The sequence below is a fragment of the Prionailurus bengalensis genome, chromosome D2, assembly GCF_016509475.1.
Source record: "Prionailurus bengalensis isolate Pbe53 chromosome D2, Fcat_Pben_1.1_paternal_pri, whole genome shotgun sequence".
In the NCBI taxonomy this organism is placed as follows: domain Eukaryota; kingdom Metazoa; phylum Chordata; class Mammalia; order Carnivora; family Felidae; genus Prionailurus; species Prionailurus bengalensis.
Window position 1 is genome coordinate 21589524 of NC_057351.1, and position 20928 is coordinate 21610451.

The 20928-nt window shown below is 36.9% G+C and overlaps 1 protein-coding gene across 18 annotated transcripts in view; it reads right to left on the bottom strand.

The window, feature by feature from the left end:
* ANK3 (ankyrin 3) overlaps positions 1-20928 on the bottom strand; it is a 697552-nt gene that overhangs the window by 218054 nt on the left and 458570 nt on the right. For 14 of the 18 annotated variants that reach the window (XM_043596402.1, XM_043596395.1, XM_043596398.1 and 11 more), the window contains 5 exons: positions 16372-16473; positions 15867-15965; positions 15555-15653; positions 6754-6852; positions 1090-1275 (listed from right to left, as the gene is read on the bottom strand). In XM_043596402.1, the coding sequence (XP_043452337.1) occupies positions 1090-1275; positions 6754-6852; positions 15555-15653; positions 15867-15965; positions 16372-16473 (585 nt within the window). Of the gene's footprint in view, positions 1-409; positions 434-1089; positions 1276-6753; positions 6853-15554; positions 15654-15866; positions 15966-16371; positions 16474-20928 lie in introns of all 18 variants that reach the window. The other 4 variants (XM_043596407.1, XM_043596403.1, XM_043596408.1 and 1 more) reach the window with 1 other exon arrangement.

Consider the following 20928-nt stretch of genomic DNA (forward strand, 5'->3'; position numbering starts at 1 on the left):
GGTAACCTTCATTTTGCTGACACCACTGAGGGTAAGTGTCATGCAGAACTCTGAAGAATCAGTCCTGGATGAGTAGAATGACAGGGTTGTCTGCAGCTTCAGGTATAGCTGATAAGCATCTAAAGCGTCAAAACTCTTCATCTCACACAACTCTATTGCGATGCCCTTAAGTCTCAAGGATTCCTCATCCTTCCCTTCCAACACCAGGTTCAGCTGCAGAAAGCCCTGGTAATCAAACTACTATCTTCTCTGGCACATGCTACTTTGGGGGGCAGGGGTGGAAAGCAGGTATCTAGCCTACAGAAGGCGATGCAAAGAAGGAGGGAAAGAAATGAGGCAGCAGCACTAAGTGATGGGGAAATGATGATGCAGATACAGATTCTATGTATATGTTTATATATATATATACCTCTGTTGTTCTATTCACCACCATCTAGGTTAACACATTTGGAAGCAAAGAGGAGGAAAAAATGAACGGTTAGTTCACTGTCGGTGACATGGACGGCAGCAAGCTCATGACAGCTAAGTAATGAGGATGAAAGCAATGATGGGAACACAAGAGGCACAGAAAGAAAGCTAGACCGAATGAAGGGCTACACAATGGCCCCTTCCAAATGCCACATTTCCTTCACAGAGACTTTCAGGGAGTACATGTCAAGGCCATGAGAATTTTCGTCTGGGACTCTGGCTGCCAGCATGCTCTCCACAACCCATCAATACTCAGTGCATTGCCTCTCATCTTAGATACCAACCAAAGGTTTATTTGTGCACATCGTTGTTAGCGTTTTCTAATCTTCCACCCTGGTGTTTGAGCTGACATGTTAAATACGTTAAAAATATATGGTAAAAGGAAGGAAACTGACAAGGGCATACTAATTAATGCCTGAGGTGGCCTCCCTGTTAGCATGCATCAGGTGGTGTCCACAGTTATTACCTCCTAGCTTTAGGTGCTTGGACACGTATTTTTATTACTCCCCATGAAGTTCAGTGTTTGGGGCAAGCTTGCCAAAAGGGAGACCAGGCATTCTTACAGTGTGGGTGCCTGACACAGGAGAGTGGCATGACCAGCTCACCTCCTTCGTGCCTCACCTTTGACTCCACGTCTGCATTGTTGTCATTCTGCAGCAGCAGGGCCGCAGCTTTCGTGTCGTCTTTTCGGGCAGCGATGTGAAGAGCTGGAAGACGCACTTTTCCTTTAGTGTCATTTTCTAATAGCAGAGAAACTACTTGATCATGACCTTGTTGCAAAGCTACTGCCAATGGTGTGAAGCCATCCTGCAAATAAATGGATGGGTCAAGAAGGATGCCTGTGGATCTGTTCTTTCTGATTAATAAATAAGAATGCGACCATGTGACCAATTTTTGTTTAGGTTGTTAAAGCTAGCATATTCAAGTAGGCAGACATGTGAAAGACACATTTATATTTATATTTATATTTTATATTATATATATTTATCTTATTTATATTTATACTGATTTATATTTACCAAAGCATACAATGATAAGAAATTTATAAAAAGTTTATGGGTTTTCTTCTGTTAAAAAGTGATATACATTAACTGGGTAAGTTTTGAAAATACATAAAAGTACCACATAAAGAGGAAAAAGATACCATAATTTCAATATCCAGAAAATAACCACAGTGAAAACAATAATATTTAAGGTTAAATCCAAGAAAAATTTTCAAAGGATCTTATTTAAATAAGATATACAAATTTCCACTGATATATAAATTTTTTTTTAATTTTTCATATTTGAGAGAGACAGTGTGTGAGTGGGGGAGGGGCAGAGAGAGAGGGAGACAGAATCCAAAGCAGGCTCCAAGCTCTGAGCTGTCAACACAGAGCCCGATGTGGGGCTCGAACTCATGAGCTGTGAGATCATGACCTGAGCTGAAGCTGGACACTTAACAGACTGACTCACCCAGGTGCCCCCCACTGATATTTTAAAGCTGGGGGATATGCCTGTCTGGTTCATCAGTGTACCTTGTTGCCTAGCATTTATCTGGTGGTCAATCTAAACATGTTAATTAATGAATCGTTGCAATTGCTGTTTTAGGAAAGGTCTTTATGAAAAATTCTTGACTTCTCTGACCAACCAAGGGAGAATACACAGGGATCAGGCACAATCTGACTAGGATAAATTCAGATATACACTCCTGTATATTTTGAGTCTTCCTGTTGATGTCCCTGGGACGTGACAAAGAAAAGGCAGCTACAGATTTTACCGTGGTTAAGTAATTTGTGGATGGTCTAGTATTGCTGACTGCAGAATAAACAGCACAGAGTAGACAATCCTAAGACTGGCTTACAAATTTGAATTCTGCAATGCTTTTATTATTAGACACTCAAAAGAACATTAATCAATTATTTTTACTAGAGAACTGGCGAATTACTTATTTCACTTGGCTCATGATATTGTATATCAGTAGCCCTGGTGCTACACGTAGAGGACTACTCCAATGGAACGGTATTTGGAAGGGAGAAAAGAAAATCTAGTTACTTGTATACTAATGTCTTGTCTTCCTAAACCACCACTTCATCATTCTTTTCTTTGATGAACAACCAGATAAGGGCTCCTACCACTTATTTGACTGAATGCACATCATTGTGTTTCTTTTTAAGGATGTGCAAAATATTGGCCCCAATACCAGGCTCTTCTCATATAAATCCTTTCCTGTAGTCTCCGTATTAGCTGTGGATGTGCAAATTATTTCTGCCCCAGCTCCTATACTATGCTATGACCCTCACCCTGAAATGTCCTCCTCCTTGCTCTACATATACAAATTCTATCCATTCTTCATGCTTCGAGATCCAGCTGAAGTTCCATCTGCCCCTTTCATCTTTTCCAAGAAGACTCAAACGAGGGAAAGGATGATCATTAATGTGGCTAGAAGGACTGTCCCTGTAGCCTTAAGAAAGACAAGAAAGCTGAATACAACAAAGACATCCCCAAAAGAATATCACAGATTTACACTTAAGGACATAAAGTTTAGAATGTAATTTAATGTTATGATAAAACCAATACACATAACTGTGTAAATATATGACATTTTTGTAAAGATAACATGTACCAAAAGGTCTTAGTGAATAAACAAAGTGTTTACTCTAGGGAAAATTAACAGTGGCTCTTTTTTCTTTTTGCTTTTTGCTATACTTTCTCACTTACATAATCTATTACTTTTGCAAAGCAAAAGAAAAAAACATTTTTAAAGGATAGAATGGCAAAAGGAACATTATGTATTAAGAGGGAACATGGGGCACCTTGGTGGCTCAGTTGGTTAAACAGCTGACTCTTGATTTCATCTCAGGTCGTGATTTTGTGGTCATGGGACAGGCTTTGTGTGGGTGTGAAGCCTGCTTGAGATTCTCTCACTCCCTCTCCCTCTGCCCCTCCCCACCAAAAAAGAGTGAATGTGGTGGCGCCTCCCTTTTAAAACCTGGACAAAATACATCAAAAAAATTTAAAAAATTTAAAAAAGGGGGCATCTGGGTGGCTCAGTTGGTTAAGCATCTGACTTCAGCTCAGGTCATGATCTCATCACTAGTGAGTTCAAGCCCTGCATTGGGTTCTCTGCTGACAGCTCAGAGCCTGGAGCCTGCTTCGAATTCTGTCTCCCTCTTTCTCTGCCCCTCCCCTGCTCATGCTCTGTCTCTGTCTCTCTCCCTCTCAAAACTAAACATTAAAAAAAAATTTATTTAAACCTGGACAAAATCTAAAGGGTGAAAATGACAGCCCATTTATGGTTCTGAATCATAAGTAAATGGCTACATTTCTGCTAATATGAACTTCTAAACCCACAAGGCATATACATAAAGAAAACAACTTTGCACCAGAAAATTAACTGCAACTGATACCATCAGCACCCCTAAGAATGTGCTTCCCGCAATAAGCCAATTAAAAACACAAAGATACCAGTTCTAAGGTGTCAATAGCTAAAATTAGCAGCTCCAGATTTTGGTTGCAAACCTAGTTTAAACAGTTTGGTTCACTCTGTGCAGTTATTCTTAAAAAAAAAAATACAAGCCAAAAGAAAATATTACGGAAGCTCCAAGAGAAACTTCATTGCCTTGGGGAGTATCTGGCATGCAATAGGTGCTTAATAATTATTTGTGGGGTAAATGAACAAATACATTTACCTCATGTTTCAGAATCTTAATTAGCAAAAGAAGGAAGATGTATATGGAAAAGAGGGGATATGCAGTACACAGTTAATACAGAAAAGGGTTTGTTTGTTTTTTTAAGATTTTTATTTTTTTAAATCATCTCCACACCCAGTGTGGGGCTTCAACTCACAACCCTAGGATCAATAGTCATATGCTCCACAGACTGAGCCAGCCAGGCACCCCAGGAAAGGTTTTAAAAACCATAATCAGGGGTGCCTGGATGGCTCAGTCGGTTAAGCATTTGACTTTGGCTCAGGTCATGATCTCACGGTTCGTGGGTTCGAGCCCCACATCTGACAGCTCAGAGCCTGGAGCCTGCTTCAGATTCTGTGTCTCCCTCTCTCTCTCTGCCCCTCCCCTGCTCACACTCTGTCTCTTAAAAATAAATAAACATTAAAAAAAATTAAAAACCATAATCATGCCAAAGACTTAGCAGTAAGTTGGACTTAATGCTTGCTGCTAAAGGAGAGATACTTGGTGATCTGTATATCACAGTCTAAAACTGCCTGTCCTTCACAGGCAAAAAAAAAGTACTATGAAATCACTTTCATTAGAATATTTATATTATTTAGTATTTTTATTCAAAAATGGGAGTGGGTTTTTCTCTTATCCAACAAGTAGGCATTGCTCTACGCCTACCAAATGTAGTTTCTTTTTTTTTTTATAAACCAGTAGTTCTTACCTGCCTTTAAGAGTACTATTATAAAAACAATACATTCTCATGATAAAAATCCTCAACAGTATGGAAGGATATAAAGTGAAAAGTAAATCTCCCTCCTACTGCTCAGAATAAACCACTGAGAACAATATACCATGGAAATTTTCTTCTATCAGTGCATATTGTCTTGCCTCACTTCTGATAATTCCAAATAGCATGTTATTGTGTGAGTATAGCAACATTATGAAACAGGCTTCCTACTGGTGCATATTTAGTTTTTTTCCAGTTTTTAAAAAATTGTTCTAATTCTGTTGGTGAACTTCTCATATACCATTTTGGCATCTCCTTCTAATACATCTGGAATGTAAATTCTTAGAAGTGGAATTATAAAAAGGTACGTAAATACTAATTTTTGACAGTTACTGCTAAATGTTCTGCAAAAGTGTTGCAACCAATGGTCAACTTTACCAATACTGTGGGAAAGTTCCAATTTCTTCTACTCTCCAAATTCTTTTCTTTATCTCCCGGGCAAAAGACTGGGTCTAATTTTTTAACTGATTAATAAATTAATATTTCTTTGACTATCAGTGAGGATGGGATATTTTCATACATTTATGGTCATTTGTATTTCTTTTTGTGCAAACTGCCTCTTCATTTATTTAGAGGTTTCCCCAGAAGGCATGATCTCAAAAGCTGGGTGAGGTTATATGCAATTCCTCTATTGCTACCTTTATTGTGCCATTTGGAAAGCACATCAGAATGTAAGAGGAACCCTATTCTGACAGGGATAACTCTGCATCTGTTTTTATGATTTTGTTAAAAATAAAGAATACCCAAATGTTGATCTTTTAATATTAGCAATAGATTTTTTTTTTTAATTTGAGAGATATATAGAGAGAAACAGCATGAAAGGAGGACAGGGGCAGAGGGAGAGAGACAGAATCTTAAGCAGTCTCCATATTCAGTGTGGAGCCCCATGCGGGGCTCAATCCCACCACCCTGGGATCATGACTTGAGCCGAAATCAAGAGTTGGATGCTCAACTGACTGAGCCACCAGGTGCCCTAGCAATAGATTTCTAGTGATACGCTTTACCAGGAATCATAATCTTCCATCCAGTTTAGTTTAAAAAATAAACTGTATTACTTAAGATAGTCCCGCTGACTTAAATAGCTTTTTATTTAAAAATAACTCTTCTATTCAAGACCGCAAAATTTTCTTCAATACTATGTTAATCTAACACTTAAAACATAATAGTTTTGTTGAAAAGTGTGAATTAAATCCAGTTAATTTTAGAAATACATAAATTCAATTATTATAACTACACTAACTTATATTTGGAACAAACAGATTTCAAACTTGTCTTATTACAAACATATTTCAAAACAGTGGTTGCCTGTGAGGCAAAATTATAAGAAACAGAAAAGTGTTCTAAAACAAATATGTAAATAGTAAATAGCTCAATTATAAGATAGAGCCAGGCATTTAAGAGCAGAAAGGATATCTATGCAATGAAGATTCCTTAAAGACGAAGAATAGACTTTCTAGTGTATTTCATAAACATTTAAGAATCCCCACATTGGGGCGCCTGGGTGGCTCAGTCCGTTAAGCGGCCAACTTCGGCTCAGGTCATGATCTCGCGGTCCATGGGTTCGAGCCCCGTGTTGGGCTCTGTGCTGACAGCTCAGAGCCTGGAGCCTGTTTCAGATTCTGTGTCTCCCTCTTTCTCTGACCCTCCCCTGTTCATGCTCTCTTCTGTCTCAAAAATAAATATTAAAAAAAAATTAAAAAAAAAATAAGGAATCCCCACATTAATATATGACTACAATTGAAACACTAGTGGGACAAATTCTCCATGTTACAACTCCAGGCCTACAAAATGCCCTATAAACATGGGAACTTACCCACAGAAAGAACCAATATATCTTACCTCTGTGGCTAGGCTCTGGCTTGCACCATTGTCAAGAAGAAACTTGACAACTTCCAGGTGGTTTTCCTGGGCTGCCATATACAATGGCGTGAAACCATTCTGCAAAAGAAGAAATAAAATGTTTATTTATGGATTTATGGGGCCAATCTAGTTTTCTACCATACTGGTATTTTTTGTTTCAGAAAATGCTCATGTATAATAAGTTTAAGAATACTTTAATGTGGATATTCATATTCATTAGAAAGCCTAAACATGATAGTTTAAGCAGAATTTATAAGTGTAATTCAAAGTACTTTATAACATAACACTTATAATTTGTAACTTGGGTATAGTTTATAATTAATGGTGTGTGTATAATTCATACCAATAGATCCACTTTAGATAAATAAGTACATTTGTTTAATCATCAACCTCTTAATGAGTGCCTACAATGAGCAAAGGATTTTCCTAGATGATGTAAGGATTTGAAGAAAAATACATTTGGTCAGTGTCCCAGTGAAATTTTTCCCCACACAATAATTAGTTATTTCATATAAAAGGTGTAATACTTTAAAATTAAATTGAGAGTCTAAAATAGTTCACAATTTGGAAGGAATTTATATTACTTTCAAATAGCTTCAAAGTTGCTACAAATGGGATGACTTGGAGCAAAGGAAAGGACACCAATATGCAAAAAGGTATACTTCAATTTCAAAACAGAATTCAATTAGTAGTCTATGTTTTGGTAAGTTTCCTTCCTTGCATTGTTTTGCAAAGCCATAGTATTTTCATGTTCAGAATACACACACACACACACACACACACACACACACACTCTATATGTGTATTTATGTTTGTCTGAAATGTGGCCACTGCCAAAGAATCTGGATTAAAGTAAATGAATGTGTACATTGCATCTTAAGCTTTTGACTAAAAATATGTTGCATATGTGTGCTTGTTTTCTAGAACAATTTATTTCATATTTATGAAATATTTGAATATTTCATCTATGTAATATTTCAAAATCTTATTGCCAAATACATACACCAAAACATATTTTTCAAATGATAACATTTTCTTTGAATGCATTTTTCAGAATACAGTTCTGTTTAATTGTATGTTCTGGAAATTTTATTGTATTCATTATGCAATTACAAGGAATATAGGTAAATATATTCCAAATAAAATGTACCAAATATTACTCAAACTTTTATACTTCAAAAGGTTTAGGTTCATTGTTATAAATATCAGTGACTATATGACTACCTTACTTATCTATAATTCAGCCTCTGGTGACACCACTCTTTTGGCTTTTAGCTAAAAATTTAAAAGTAACTTAAAAAGATCCTTGAGCAGGGCACCTGGGTGGCTCAGTCAGTTAAGTGTCCGACTTTGGCTCAGGTCATGTTCTCACAGTTTGTGAGTTCCAGCCCCACATCATGCTCACTGCTGTTGGGCACAGAGCCCACTTCAGATCCTCTGACCCCCTTTCTCTGTCCATCTCCCCATCAGAAACAAAATAAAACATTAAAAATTAAAAAAAAAAAGATCCTCAAGCAGATAAAAGTGATGTCACATAACAAATCTACCATAGTGTATATACTTTATTCATCAGAGAGCTCATCTATTCTACTTACTCTATTTTACATATAATTATAACATGCTAGGTTATCTGGTTGCCAAGCTCAAAATTAGAGACATGAGATTAGAGGCTAGAGAATATGACAAAGCATTCAAGCTTCTTCCCTTTAAATTACATCACTGAAGTTCACTGCTATCCTGTTCTCTCATGAAAGGTTTGATCAACATTAAATGTGGAATAATTACAACAAAATGTGTGTGTCCATATGTGTGTGTGTGCGTGTGCATACAGGCAGGTATGTGTGTATGTGCCTGGTGTGTTTTGTCTTTGTCACTCTTCCCATAGATTTGAGGGAAACTGAGAGGTACTTTAGGATTACCCTTATATTGCTGATTATTTTTTTATTTTCTTATTTGACCAAGATGGAAGATTACTTAATTCTTGGTTGAGTTAAATATTCCTTAAAAAAACAGAAAAAAACAACAGAAAATATTAAGAAAGAAGAAAAAGGTAAAAACTAGGGGGATTTTTGTTATAGCTCAGTGAACTACTGAGTGTCTTTCCTCACCAGCTGAAATTTCCAGATGGAAGGTCCAGTTTTTAGGAGTAAAATTCTTTTTTTTTTTTTTTTAATTTTTTTTTCCAACGTTTATTTATTTTTGGGACAGAGAGAGACAGAGCATGAACGGGGGAGAGGAAGAGAGAGAGGGAGACACAGAATCGGAAACAGGCTCCAGGCTCTGAGCCATCAGCTCAGAGCCCGACGCGGGGCTCGAACTCACGGACCGCGAGATCGTGACCTGGCTGAAGTCGGACGCTTAACCGACTGCGCCACCCAGGCGCCCCAGGAGTAAAGTTCTTAAGAAAAATTTTGAAAATAGATGTTATTCTCTCAAACATAAATATCAACAATTTATGTCAGTGGACTCTCTCAACTTCAGGGCAGAGGTTTGCTGTCGTTCAAGGTTACCTAAGGAACACTGGTCTGCATACAAATATCCGGCTTCTGGCCTGATGTACGTAGACAGTTCTTGAGTTTATCTTCCAGAACCAAACGTTTCATGAGCCAGGAAGATAATCCAAAACCAGGTACTGAGGTTTAAGGGATGTTGGAGCTTACAGACCTGGAGCTTTCAAAGAGTGATTCTTAACAAGCATGACTTTTATTTATTTTTTTTTTTAATTTTTTTTTTCAACGTTTATTTATTTTTGGGACAGAGAGAGACAGAGCATGAACGGGGGAGGGGCAGAGAGAGAGGGAGACACAGAATCAGAAACAGGCTCCAGGCTCTGAGCCATCAGCCCAGAGCCTGACGCGGGGCTCGAACTCCCGGACCGCGAGATCGTGACCTGGCTGAAGTCGGACGCTTAACCGACTGCGCCACCCAGGCGTCCCAACAAGCATGACTTTTAAATCATTCCACATGCCCTTCTCACAAGAACAGAAATTGAACTGTGTAGAACTGTGATCACTCAAAAATCATATGTAGATAAGAGTCACAGTAAGATTGAGCCCTATTATTAATCATTTCCCACAATTGCTTCTCCTCTTTTTTTTTTTTTTTTGTTAGTGTTTGCCATTCTATTGCCATTATCTGAAAGCTGGTCATTTTCTGAATGGTCACATTCTTTCACATTTTTTCAGTTTTATATATATATTTTAAAATATAATTTACATATCATAAAACTCACCCATTTGAAGTGTAAAATTTAGTGGGGCAACCATCCCCACTATCTAATTCCAGAACATTTTCATCACCCCAAAAAGGAATTCTGTACTATTAGTATTCACTCCCCATTGATCCCTCCCCATGCCCTCTGGCAAACACTAATCTGCTTTCTGTCTCTATGGATTTGCCTGTTCTGAACACTTCATATAAATGGAATCACACAATATATGGCATTGAATGGGGATGAATGGTCTCATTTTACTTCTGTGGTTCATATTGATAAAATGTTTTTGGTGTTTTTGTTTTTTCCTCCATAATGGACATTTCCATTTTATAGTGGAAATTTGAGTGTTTCTTTATTTTGTTTTGCTTTAGTTTTGGTCAGCAAGCATCTGTCTCTTCTAGCAATGTCACTCCTATTTTCTTTAGGGCACTACCTCTTCCCTGAAATGTAGGTAGTGCCTGTCTTGGTTGGACTTTAAGACAATTTAGCCTGAACTTCTTCAACCACAGAGTAGGCACAGGATATCTTCTGTTTTCTCTTCCAGGTCTACTCTCTATTTTTCTTAATTCTATTTTCTGCCAAATCCCCCCTCCCCCCTCTCAAATGATCTGTAAAAACTATTATTGAAGGGCAACTTTACTGTTTAGCTTCTGGTTACTCCCACCCTAACTCTCTGGTTACCAAAGCTTTCCAAAAAGCTCCTTTAGCTTTCTATTTGATGTGTTCCCCAAATAATTTCAATAAATTCCCATTTTTGTTCAAGTTAGTTTCTGTTGTTTTAATCCCAAAAATCCCAATACAAATTTTTAAAATCAAGAAAGGATCAACATGGCATGAGAATACATGTACACCATCTAGTTATGGTTCTAGGGAGTAATTATAAGCATCCTTTGGAAAGACTGAATGAAAATATGATCATTACACTCTCATACAAAGAGGCTTAAGGCACAAGGATTCCAATGTGTTGTCAATGGACAACCTACAGCTGAAATGATTTTTTGTCAAATAGCACCTACCTTGGGAAAATGGTCAGATTTCAGAAAGAATATTATTTTTCTTTTAAGATAAAAAAGTACACCACTGTTTTTTTTTTAAATTAATTTCCTAACTTAGGAAATTTCCAAAACAAAGAGCTGGCCAAAAGGGAACATATGGGTGCCTAATTTGCATTTTTTTTCTGTAGCAATAGACTCAATTTTCAAAAGGCAGAACAGTTCAAGATTGAGAAGGTATGCTCGTTGATACCTGATTTGATGCATTATCTTCAGTACCTTCGGCTCAGAACATTTATTGTGATATTATCATAAGCATTCAAATATACAGACCTACAACTTTATAGACCATGCTGAGGCATGCTGCCTAATATCTACCCAAAGAAAATAAAATAGAAAGTAAGGGCTTAAATTTTATCCATGAACTTTTTTTATCCATCCTAGGTTTCTACAGCCAGCCGGTGTACCTTATGAAGTGTTGCTCTGAATTAAAATGTTTATAAGGGCATGGTGATAAATTTGCACTGATTTACAGGTGATACTGATTTTTGTGAATGTAGGTTAGATTACCGGTGTGCTATAAGGTCAAGGGTCAGAGAGGCTTTATCTGGACCACACCTATTTTCTGACTTCCTCAAGACCTGACCTCCTCACCGAAGGAAAACATTTAAAAACACAAAAAGACCAAGGAGGCACTGGTTTAATCGAAAGGTCTTGTCCTTTCTGAAAAGGAACACGGAAACCTAGTCAGAAGTTACCTGTTTCACCCTGGGGTGCAGATGGGTGGGGATGGGCAGATGGGGGTTGGGGTGGGAAGAGGTTTTCCAGTTTGTCCTTCCATGCATTTTGATGGTAGAACCATGTGAATATATCACCTATTCATAACTTAAATAAATACAATGTAAAAATTTTTAAAAACACCCCCACCAAATACCTGCAAAAGGTCTTGTCTTTGCTAATACCACTATGAAAACTTGTCCACTTAGAATACTTTGATAGTTATGATAAAATATTATTTGAAACAGACCTTGCTTCTTTATGAACACGGTGCCTTATATTACAGAATAAAGATAGAGAAGGAGAAAAGAGTGAGGGATGTCATTTGGTGTGGTAATTTGAGAGTTTACACTTGCAAACACTAGTAAACATTGTTGCTGTATTTAGTACAAAGTATTATGGACTTAATCATAGTAGAGTTCTTTATAATCACAATTTAATTATTCAACCCAATTTCTTTCTCAGGGTAGGCCTAAATCATTTCTGGAATGTTAAGTAAGATAAGAAGAGTTAACTAACTTAGTAAGATGTGACATCAAGGCAATGACAAGAATTAAAGTGACATCTAAAAATTCTTAGTTTACAGACCCTCAGTTTATAAGATCAGAACTTGTTGTTGCCCAATTTCACTTTTATTTTCAAGATAAGGAGAACTTTTATACACAAGGAAGGTGAGGGGGACTCTCTTTATACTATTTATTGTTGGCTACTAAATATTACCTATTTGGTTAAAATTTCACTTAGGGATGTGGTCTTTCTTGAATATTAACATTCCTGCGATGTTTTCTGTGCTGACACCTAAATGGAATTTGATCTCAGTTGTCCTTTGTAAGAGTTCCTATTGAAGTACTCCCACCAGAAATTATCATGGAAAACCCATTTGCTGCATGACCATCTCATTACTTATTCTGTCCACGGAATGGCACAGCTCGGAAGGCACACGGGGACAGGTGTCCAAATGAAGGCACCATGCTTGACTGTGAACTGTGGGGCAGGGCACGCCAAGCACAGCTGTAAGGAACAAGAAATTCCATGGGCTCTATTCTTCTCATTTGTCATCAGCAGGGAATGTGTATCAATTGAAATCAAATCTGGTTAGGATTTGATTTCAACTGCAGAGTCTCTCATTGTCAAGGAGGTTTAAAACTCTGGGTGCTCTAAAGAACAGTCAAGAATATGCACATTGGTTAAAAGGAGGAGGTTTATGTCTTCTTCTGTGGGGGGAGAAAGGAAATGAAAAAATGGATTAAAGAGTTCTCTCACTCTCTCAGAGCTTAACATTAGTTATTTTCCAGTAAAAAGTTATAGGGACGTTTGAAAAAATGTTTTAAAAGCATGGTGCTTTGCTTATGGTCAGTTGTTCTGTATCTCTTTCAAAATATTTTACTTGTCAATATTCAATTTTATAACATTCCTTTCTGGAAAAGCATCATTGGTCCAAGTAAACCTTCATAGGGAATCAGAATAAAGAGGCATAGACCATGGATCAAAGGTCCAACCACAAGCAACTAGAAAAAAAAAATAGATCAGATATATATGAAAGCACATGTTTGGAAGTGCCACACAGTTGTTTTTCCATGACACTGATACTTAACAGCATCGGAACCATGTTACTAACCATGGAGGGTGTCACTGCAATTCTGTGGACCCATGAAATATAGGAGGATCATGTTATCCAAAGATAATCAGTACTGAAAAAGGCTGAGGAAATCAAGTACACTTAAAATGAAAAAAGTTAGTTTGAGACTTTATTGTAAAAGACAAAACTAGAAACTGTAAAAGCAAGTTTAGGAGTTAAGCAAATATTGGTTATAACTGGATGCATGTACAAGTTCTCACAATGAACAAAGCCTAAATCAAATAGGATTTCCATGGAAAAAAAAGGGTAATTTTTCCAACAAAATTATATGGTAGCTTGATGTCCTTCACTTTTTATTTTCACTGCTTAAGTAAAAATACAGTCTTTTTGCAAATGTATTTTGCAAACCAAAGACCTCACCTAATTTTGGGGGGGGGGAGGGTAATTTAATCTTTGATTAAATCATTAAACCATTTGATTTCAACTCATTCTCACTTGAAACACTTATCAGAGAATCATCCTAATTCTTCACACATTGCCAGAAAAAAACACAACCCACAGCTGTGCAGCCAGTGTTCCCCCATGCCATCCCCCTAACTTCATGCAATCCTTTTTCTTGCAAAACTTGCTGTTTTGTTCCATAATCAATTTGTTCAATATCCAACCTCCTGGAGTTCACACTTACACATAAGGGTAGATGAAAGCATCCAACTAGAAGGAACGTTTGAGCAAGGGCCAGTTTTAAAAATGGTCAGGTCCTTAGTGAATATTTCTGTGTTATGATGATGTTTGCTTTTCTATACAATCTTACTTCTGTGGGAACTCAAATAATGAAAATTTTGAATTATGAGGACCAATTTTTAAACCTATTTTAAAGTATTTTTTTTTAGACTGAAAGTCTACCAAACAGTAATATACTTGTGTTCTTTTTAGAACTTCATGCAAGACTCAGCACACAGGAGGACCTACTAAATAAATTATTAGTGTATATCCAATACAAAGAATCTGGAATTTTTAGTTTAGGAAATTTTAAAGTTTATTCTGTGTGTTTTTTTATTTTAATCTGTTTCACGGAACAACAAGGAGGCCTTAGTTACTAAACAGGAATTAAGCAGTGTCTTCCCATTTTCAGCTATATAAAGCACTGAGATATTATGAACTATTAAGAGCATTTCCTCACTTACAGGAACTCTCATTTCCTTTGTAAGTTAATAAATACTGAGGCTGGACCTAAGCTAGCATGATAAAATAGTTAAAAGACCCTACATTACAAATATTCCCTAAATATTTGTGTCTATGACTACCAGTCATACAGTTTCATAAATGGATAACTTTTTAATTTCTTATTATTTTTTAATTTAAATTTTAGTTACTTAACATACAGTGCAATTTGGTTTCAGGAGTAGAAATCAGTGATTCATCACTTACATATAACAGTGCTTATCCTTAGTACCCATCACCCATTTACCCCCACTCACCTCCCTCCATCAACCCACAGTTTGTTCTCTATTGTTAAGAGTCTCTTATAGTTTGTTTTTCTCTCTTCTCTTTTCCCCCACCTTCCCACATATTCATCTGTTTTGTTTCTTAAATTCCAGACATGAGTGAAATCATATGGTATCTGTCTTTCCCTGATTGACTTATTTCACTTAGCAAATACATTCTAGCTCCATCCATGTTTTGCAAATGGCAAGTTTCATTCCTTTTGATGGCTGAGAAATATTCCATTGTAAATATATACCACATCTTCTTTATCTGTTCATCAGTTGATGGACATTTGGGCTCTCTCCATAGTTTGGTTATTGCTGATAATGCTGCTATAAACGTTGGGGTGCATGTACCCCTTCAAATCTGTATTTTTGTACCCTTTAGGTAAATACTTAATAGTGCAATTGCTGGATCATAGGGTAGTTCTAGTGTTAGTTTTTCTGAGGAACCTCCATACTGTTCTCCAGAGTGGCTTCACCAGTTTGCATTACCACCAACAGTGCAAGAGGGTTCCCCTTTCTAGATGGATGACTTTTAAAAATCTCTCTCACATAAATATATTGCAAATGAGGATATATATGAATTTAAATAATCTGCAACAACATAACTGTTCATTGAATATAACTCTTAGGAATTATATTCTCAGAGGATACATATGCCAAGCAAGGACTTGACCCAAACATTTATAAATTATAACAAAATTTATTGGCAATAGAGTTGGTAGGTTTACCTGAGATTGTGCATTGACATTAGCTCCATTTGTGACCAAGACTTTTACCACCTCTGCTTGCCCAGCCAAAGATGCTATATGCAAGGCTGTGTTTCCTTTCTGTAAAATGAAAAGATACATCACTCACCCTCTTTATCTCTTTGTTTCAACATTTTATAAAATATGGAATCCTTCTATGTTTCTAAGTTCCCCAAAGAGAACATGGTTGGTTGATAAGTATCTCATGAGAAGCTTGCCCTGATTCTTATCAAAGGCTGAATCCTTACTGAATCTGTCAATTGACATAAAAACCATTAAATATGTGATACTGACCTTTGTAGCTGCATCCACATTGGCTTCTCTCTGTAGCAGTTCAGAAACAACTTCTACATGGCCTTCTTTAGAAGCAAGATGGAGCGCGTTCAACCCATTCTGATTAAGAATGAAGGGAAAACTTTACATAGCAGGTTGAGAATAGAGCAGCAAACAGTCTACTTAGAACTCTGAAGATAACATCCCACCAACAATCACTTGTATGTGTGCAGTACAGAATCTTGAATTAGGAATAAAGGTACTTGAAAATTAGGCAGGTTGTTCTAGTATCATTTTTTACTAAATTTTAAGAATTCTTAAAGAATGCATACCTACATGTGTGAATGCCCCTTTAACAAAGCAGAGTAATTTGAAAATCTGACTGATGATGTTTAGCCAGAAAAAAGAAAAAAGGCAAGAAAGAGAAAGTCTTGGTAACAACTAAGGAAAGATTCAAGGAGTTTATAGTCTGGATTTTTTAAAATTTTAACTAGAAAATTAAACAGCAACAAAAACCACAACTAACCTGATTGCAAATGTTTATGTCAACCCCATTTTTTATGTAGTCAAGGGCCTTTTCAAGGTGTCCAGCTCGAGCTGCTCTTAAGTAACTTGCATTGGCATCAGACTAAAAGAAAAAAGAAAAACATTTTGATGAAATGAAACTCATATACATGTTAGAGCAATTCAGCTTATAGTCCAAACTAAAAAGATTTTTAAAGTCAATATTTTTAAATTGAACTATTGTATTTCTAACATGAAAATACTCTAAAAAGTCTTTGTGAAATCACCAGGAAAAGGATAAATTCTTGAAAAGTTAGTTTCAAGTATACAAAGTTACCCTTTGTGTGATGTCATAACTGAGAAAATTTCCCATAATATGTAGGTGCCTTCAATCAACATACAATTCCTAGGGACTAAAGAGAAATCCTATAACTTCCTGTTGGTTTCATTATGAAAATCTCATTATTCTATTTTACAGAAATTTAACATCTATTCCATTCTTTCATATTTAACTGTCCCCACCAATTTTTCAATTCATAGGTTCACAAATATGTTTAATGTTATTATACTAGTTTAACAGGAATTTGTAGGATGTTCTCTTGGATTTTCCCACAGCACAAAGCCATGTGTTAGAACATAGAATGTTTCTGAAAAGCATTTATAAATTTCTGTACAAATTGTGAAGAGTACTTTCCATATATTTTCAAGCAAGCTAAGGCTACCACCTAAGAAAACTCTATTAGGAACATTAGCAAGAGCAAATAAATAAATACATATAAACTGGAAAGCAACAAAAACCAAATCTGTAATGCATTCACCAAAAGCTTACAACTCTGCCTTTCTGCTAAACACTAGTACTTCTGATTGTGGGGTTGAAACCACCTATGCCAGTGAACCTTTAATGGAAAGAAGACAGGGAGATGAAAGAATTCAAAGTTGGGTCTGCACAACTTGTAAAGGAGTCTTGCTCAGTGTAGAACAACATAGAAGCAGGTTTTCCTGAAAGGGTAGCCAAAAACACCTCATCATTGGTTATCAATGCCATCATGTGGGGGTATGGCTGAAATAACAGAGGAAATTGTCTTCTTTCAGCCATTTGGCAAATACTTTCAAAGCCCCTGTTCACAGGCCACCTCATCTGGAAAGCCTTCCCAGACCTCCCAGTCAGAGATTAATTGCTTGGTGCTCACAAAGCATGAATTTTGTTGACTCCTCTGGGTATTTCTCACACAGCATTATAGTTTTGGTGTACCTGTCCTTCTTCCTCTCTAAATTGTAAGTCCCTTAAGAATAAGCAGAGGTAGCCTTGATCAAGGGGTAGGCATACAGAAGCTGACAAGATGCCAATCTTTGAGGAGTGCTACTTCATCCTTGGAAATGTAATTGTGATAAAGGAAATTCCATTCTCAGAAGAGTCTTTGGTTCTGGTGTGGGTCAATTTAGTTAGGATTCGATTTGCTCAGGTCTTCAAAGGATAGACCACTATTTCTATGTGTTCCGCCCTCCTCATTTATAGCAGTACACCTCTCCCTGAAGAAGTATTCCTTTGTCTAAATCATGCCTTCCCAATCTCAGCATTATTGGCATTTTTTAAAGAAAGATGTTATTTTATTTTATGTAATCTCTATCCCCAACATGGGGCTGAAACCCACAACCTCAAGAGTTGCACACTCCACCAACTCAGCCAACCACCCACCCCTACTGGCATTTTGATCCAAGGAATTCTTTGATGTGGGAGATGGTCTTGTTTGGTGTCGATGTTTATTAGCATCCCTGGCCTCTAACAACTATCACCTATTTGTGACTACTAAAAATATATCCTGAATTGCCAAATTTCCCTTGGCAGTTGGGGAAGAGGGATTTTCCCAGCTGAGAACCACTGCTCTAAATAAAGAGAAAACCAATTTATTTACAGATTGTAGGCCTGCCTGAGTTACCACATGCCTTGACTTACTGCAGGCCAGTGACTATATGTATAACATTCATTTTTGTGTTTCCCCTGGAATTAGAAGCATCCTGGCACACAGCAGGTGCCTAAAAATGGTTTTGTGAATGAATGAATCAACAAATAAGTAAATTGTATGGAAATAACTGTACTAATTAAAATATTGCCTGCAACAATACAGGAAGTTTTATTCGTAACAGCAGCGCAGCTATCTAAATGGAGAACCTGCTAGAATACAAAGCTGACTGCCAAAGATGATAAACTAAGCCATTGAGTTGGTATCTGGGAACACACGTAGCTATTGCTAAAATAAAATTGGGATGTGAGTCAAGCATGCAAATCATTTAATCAGAACAGAGGGTTAAGTAAGAGGAGGACAAGAGATATGGCTTCAAATTAGACAAAGGACAAACCAAAAGTTTGAAGGAATTTCAATAAAAATAAAATAGTTTTTAAAGAGGTTTGCTACTTTGAGATGGTTGGGGGCACGGTTGTCTGGTTTCACGTCCAGTTAGAAATAAATTAGCTATGCGAGGATGGCTCATTGTACCGTAAAACATCATCTTCTTTGTGCCTGCTCAATGACTTATCAGCGAATTTGCCCAGAAGGGCTCTGAGGCTGTTCTGGGAACAAATGACATCAGTATTGGATGTTTCAACTGCCAGAGATAACAACTGTGAGTTAAGCATCCCCAATTCTGACTCTGAGTGCATAAAAACAGCTACTAAAGAAGTTCAAACAGAGGTATCATAATTCAAGGAAAGCCTCTGAGTTGATTCCATATCTGAAAAGTTTTGACAACTGTATATACTGCCCATTTTCCTCTCCGAAATTTTCTCACCAGAATCTCTAAAGCAAAACAAAATACAACGATAAAAAAAATTCTAATCCAGTGCTTATCTACCTATTTGTTGTTCAGATTCTTTTGAGACTAACAAAAGTTGCAGAGAAATCCCTTTCCTTCAACAACTGTACATATATGCACACATACACCAAATCTGCACATACACACCAAACCTGTGCATGCACACAAAATTTGCACACTGATTTCATGTGGCTCAGGATTGCCAACCCTGCTCACGGATCCATGTTTAAGAACATGTTTAACATGAATCCATGAGCAGTAGATAAATGATTAAGAGTTTTCCGGTGGATACCTTCACTGTATATGTCTCACCCAGTGACCCTAGTATCAAATAATTCTCTAAGGTAGCTAATTTATCACCTAAGAACTTTAAGAAAAAGAAACAAAAAAAAATATTTTCTTCCCTTTTCTCAGCCCTCTGGTTATGCACAGGCATGCTTAACACACTGATACAGAACAATCAGCTACTTTATACTTCCAAGAAAAAGTATGGGCAATAAAGAAGGAAGAAAATACAAAGAAAAAGCAAGAGGAAGAAAATGAAGCCTGCCTTGAAGAAAAATGACAACTTAGGGAGTGTGGTTATTCCTGCCTTCAGAAGAAGAACAAAGAAGATCCTCCTTTTATTCTCAACCACCTTCAAACAATGCAGCCCTGTCTTCCACAAATATTTGCTGAACATGGATGGGGCGCTAGTCAAGGCTGACATCTGGCTGCACAGATGTGAGCAAAACATACTGGCACCAGTGAAGGCTCACTTTCACCTCCCTCTTACACTTTACCAAATCATGTTGCTTAAGTGGCAGGGTAAATAATGGATTCTTCCCTATTTTTTTTTTCAAATTCTATCCCTAGTACCTATATGATGCTCTTTATTTCCTTAATGCTAAAAATATATACTATTTTGTATTTGGCTCAATATCAATGTGTTGTGTCTCTGAGCTGTCATTTCATCAAAAACTTGGGAGTCACTCTTTACACAGACTACAGCCTGGGTTTTAGTCCTAAGCATGCTATCAAAACAACGCCTCTTAAAGCCAGTTGTAGACAAAGCCCTATGAAAGGAAATCAGCTCTCACGAGAAGGTAAGCTCTGCCACGTGAAAAGTCAAACAGAGGAGATCATTGCCTAGTGAGTCAGTTGGCACAAAATGAATATAAGCAGGTCAGTCAGCATTTTTTCCCGTAGATGATCAAAATCTGTACGAAGAATCTGGAAAATGATAACGTCTTTCATCACCATTTCATGTCTTGTCTACTTAGTCATTTTACTAGACAGGAAAGAAATACGAACCACGTGTGTTTTTCAAGGAAACAGCTTCAAGGGTAGAGTCAAGTATTATTATGGATTAATCTAATAACTCAGCATTTCCACCTATACTGGCATATTGATATTTTCAGCAGAAAGCAGTGATTGGAATGAATAATCATTCCTGAGTGCCAACATCAGTAATAAACTAATACTTTATACCTCTGACTATATGCTAGACACTATTACAAGTACTTACATTAACTTCATTATATTAGTCACTTACTACAGTATGTATTAATTGCATGAATCCTTACATTAGTTTAGTCCTTATAATATTTACATGAAGTAGTGTAGTGAATTGTGTCTCTCCAAAATCTTGGAACCCCAGAAGATGGCATAGGACACAGGACATGGATATAGGATCTTTGCACAAATAATTAGTTAAGATGAGTTCAGACTGGATTTGAATGGGCCCTAAATCAATGACTGATGGTTTTACAAGAAGAGAAAATATATA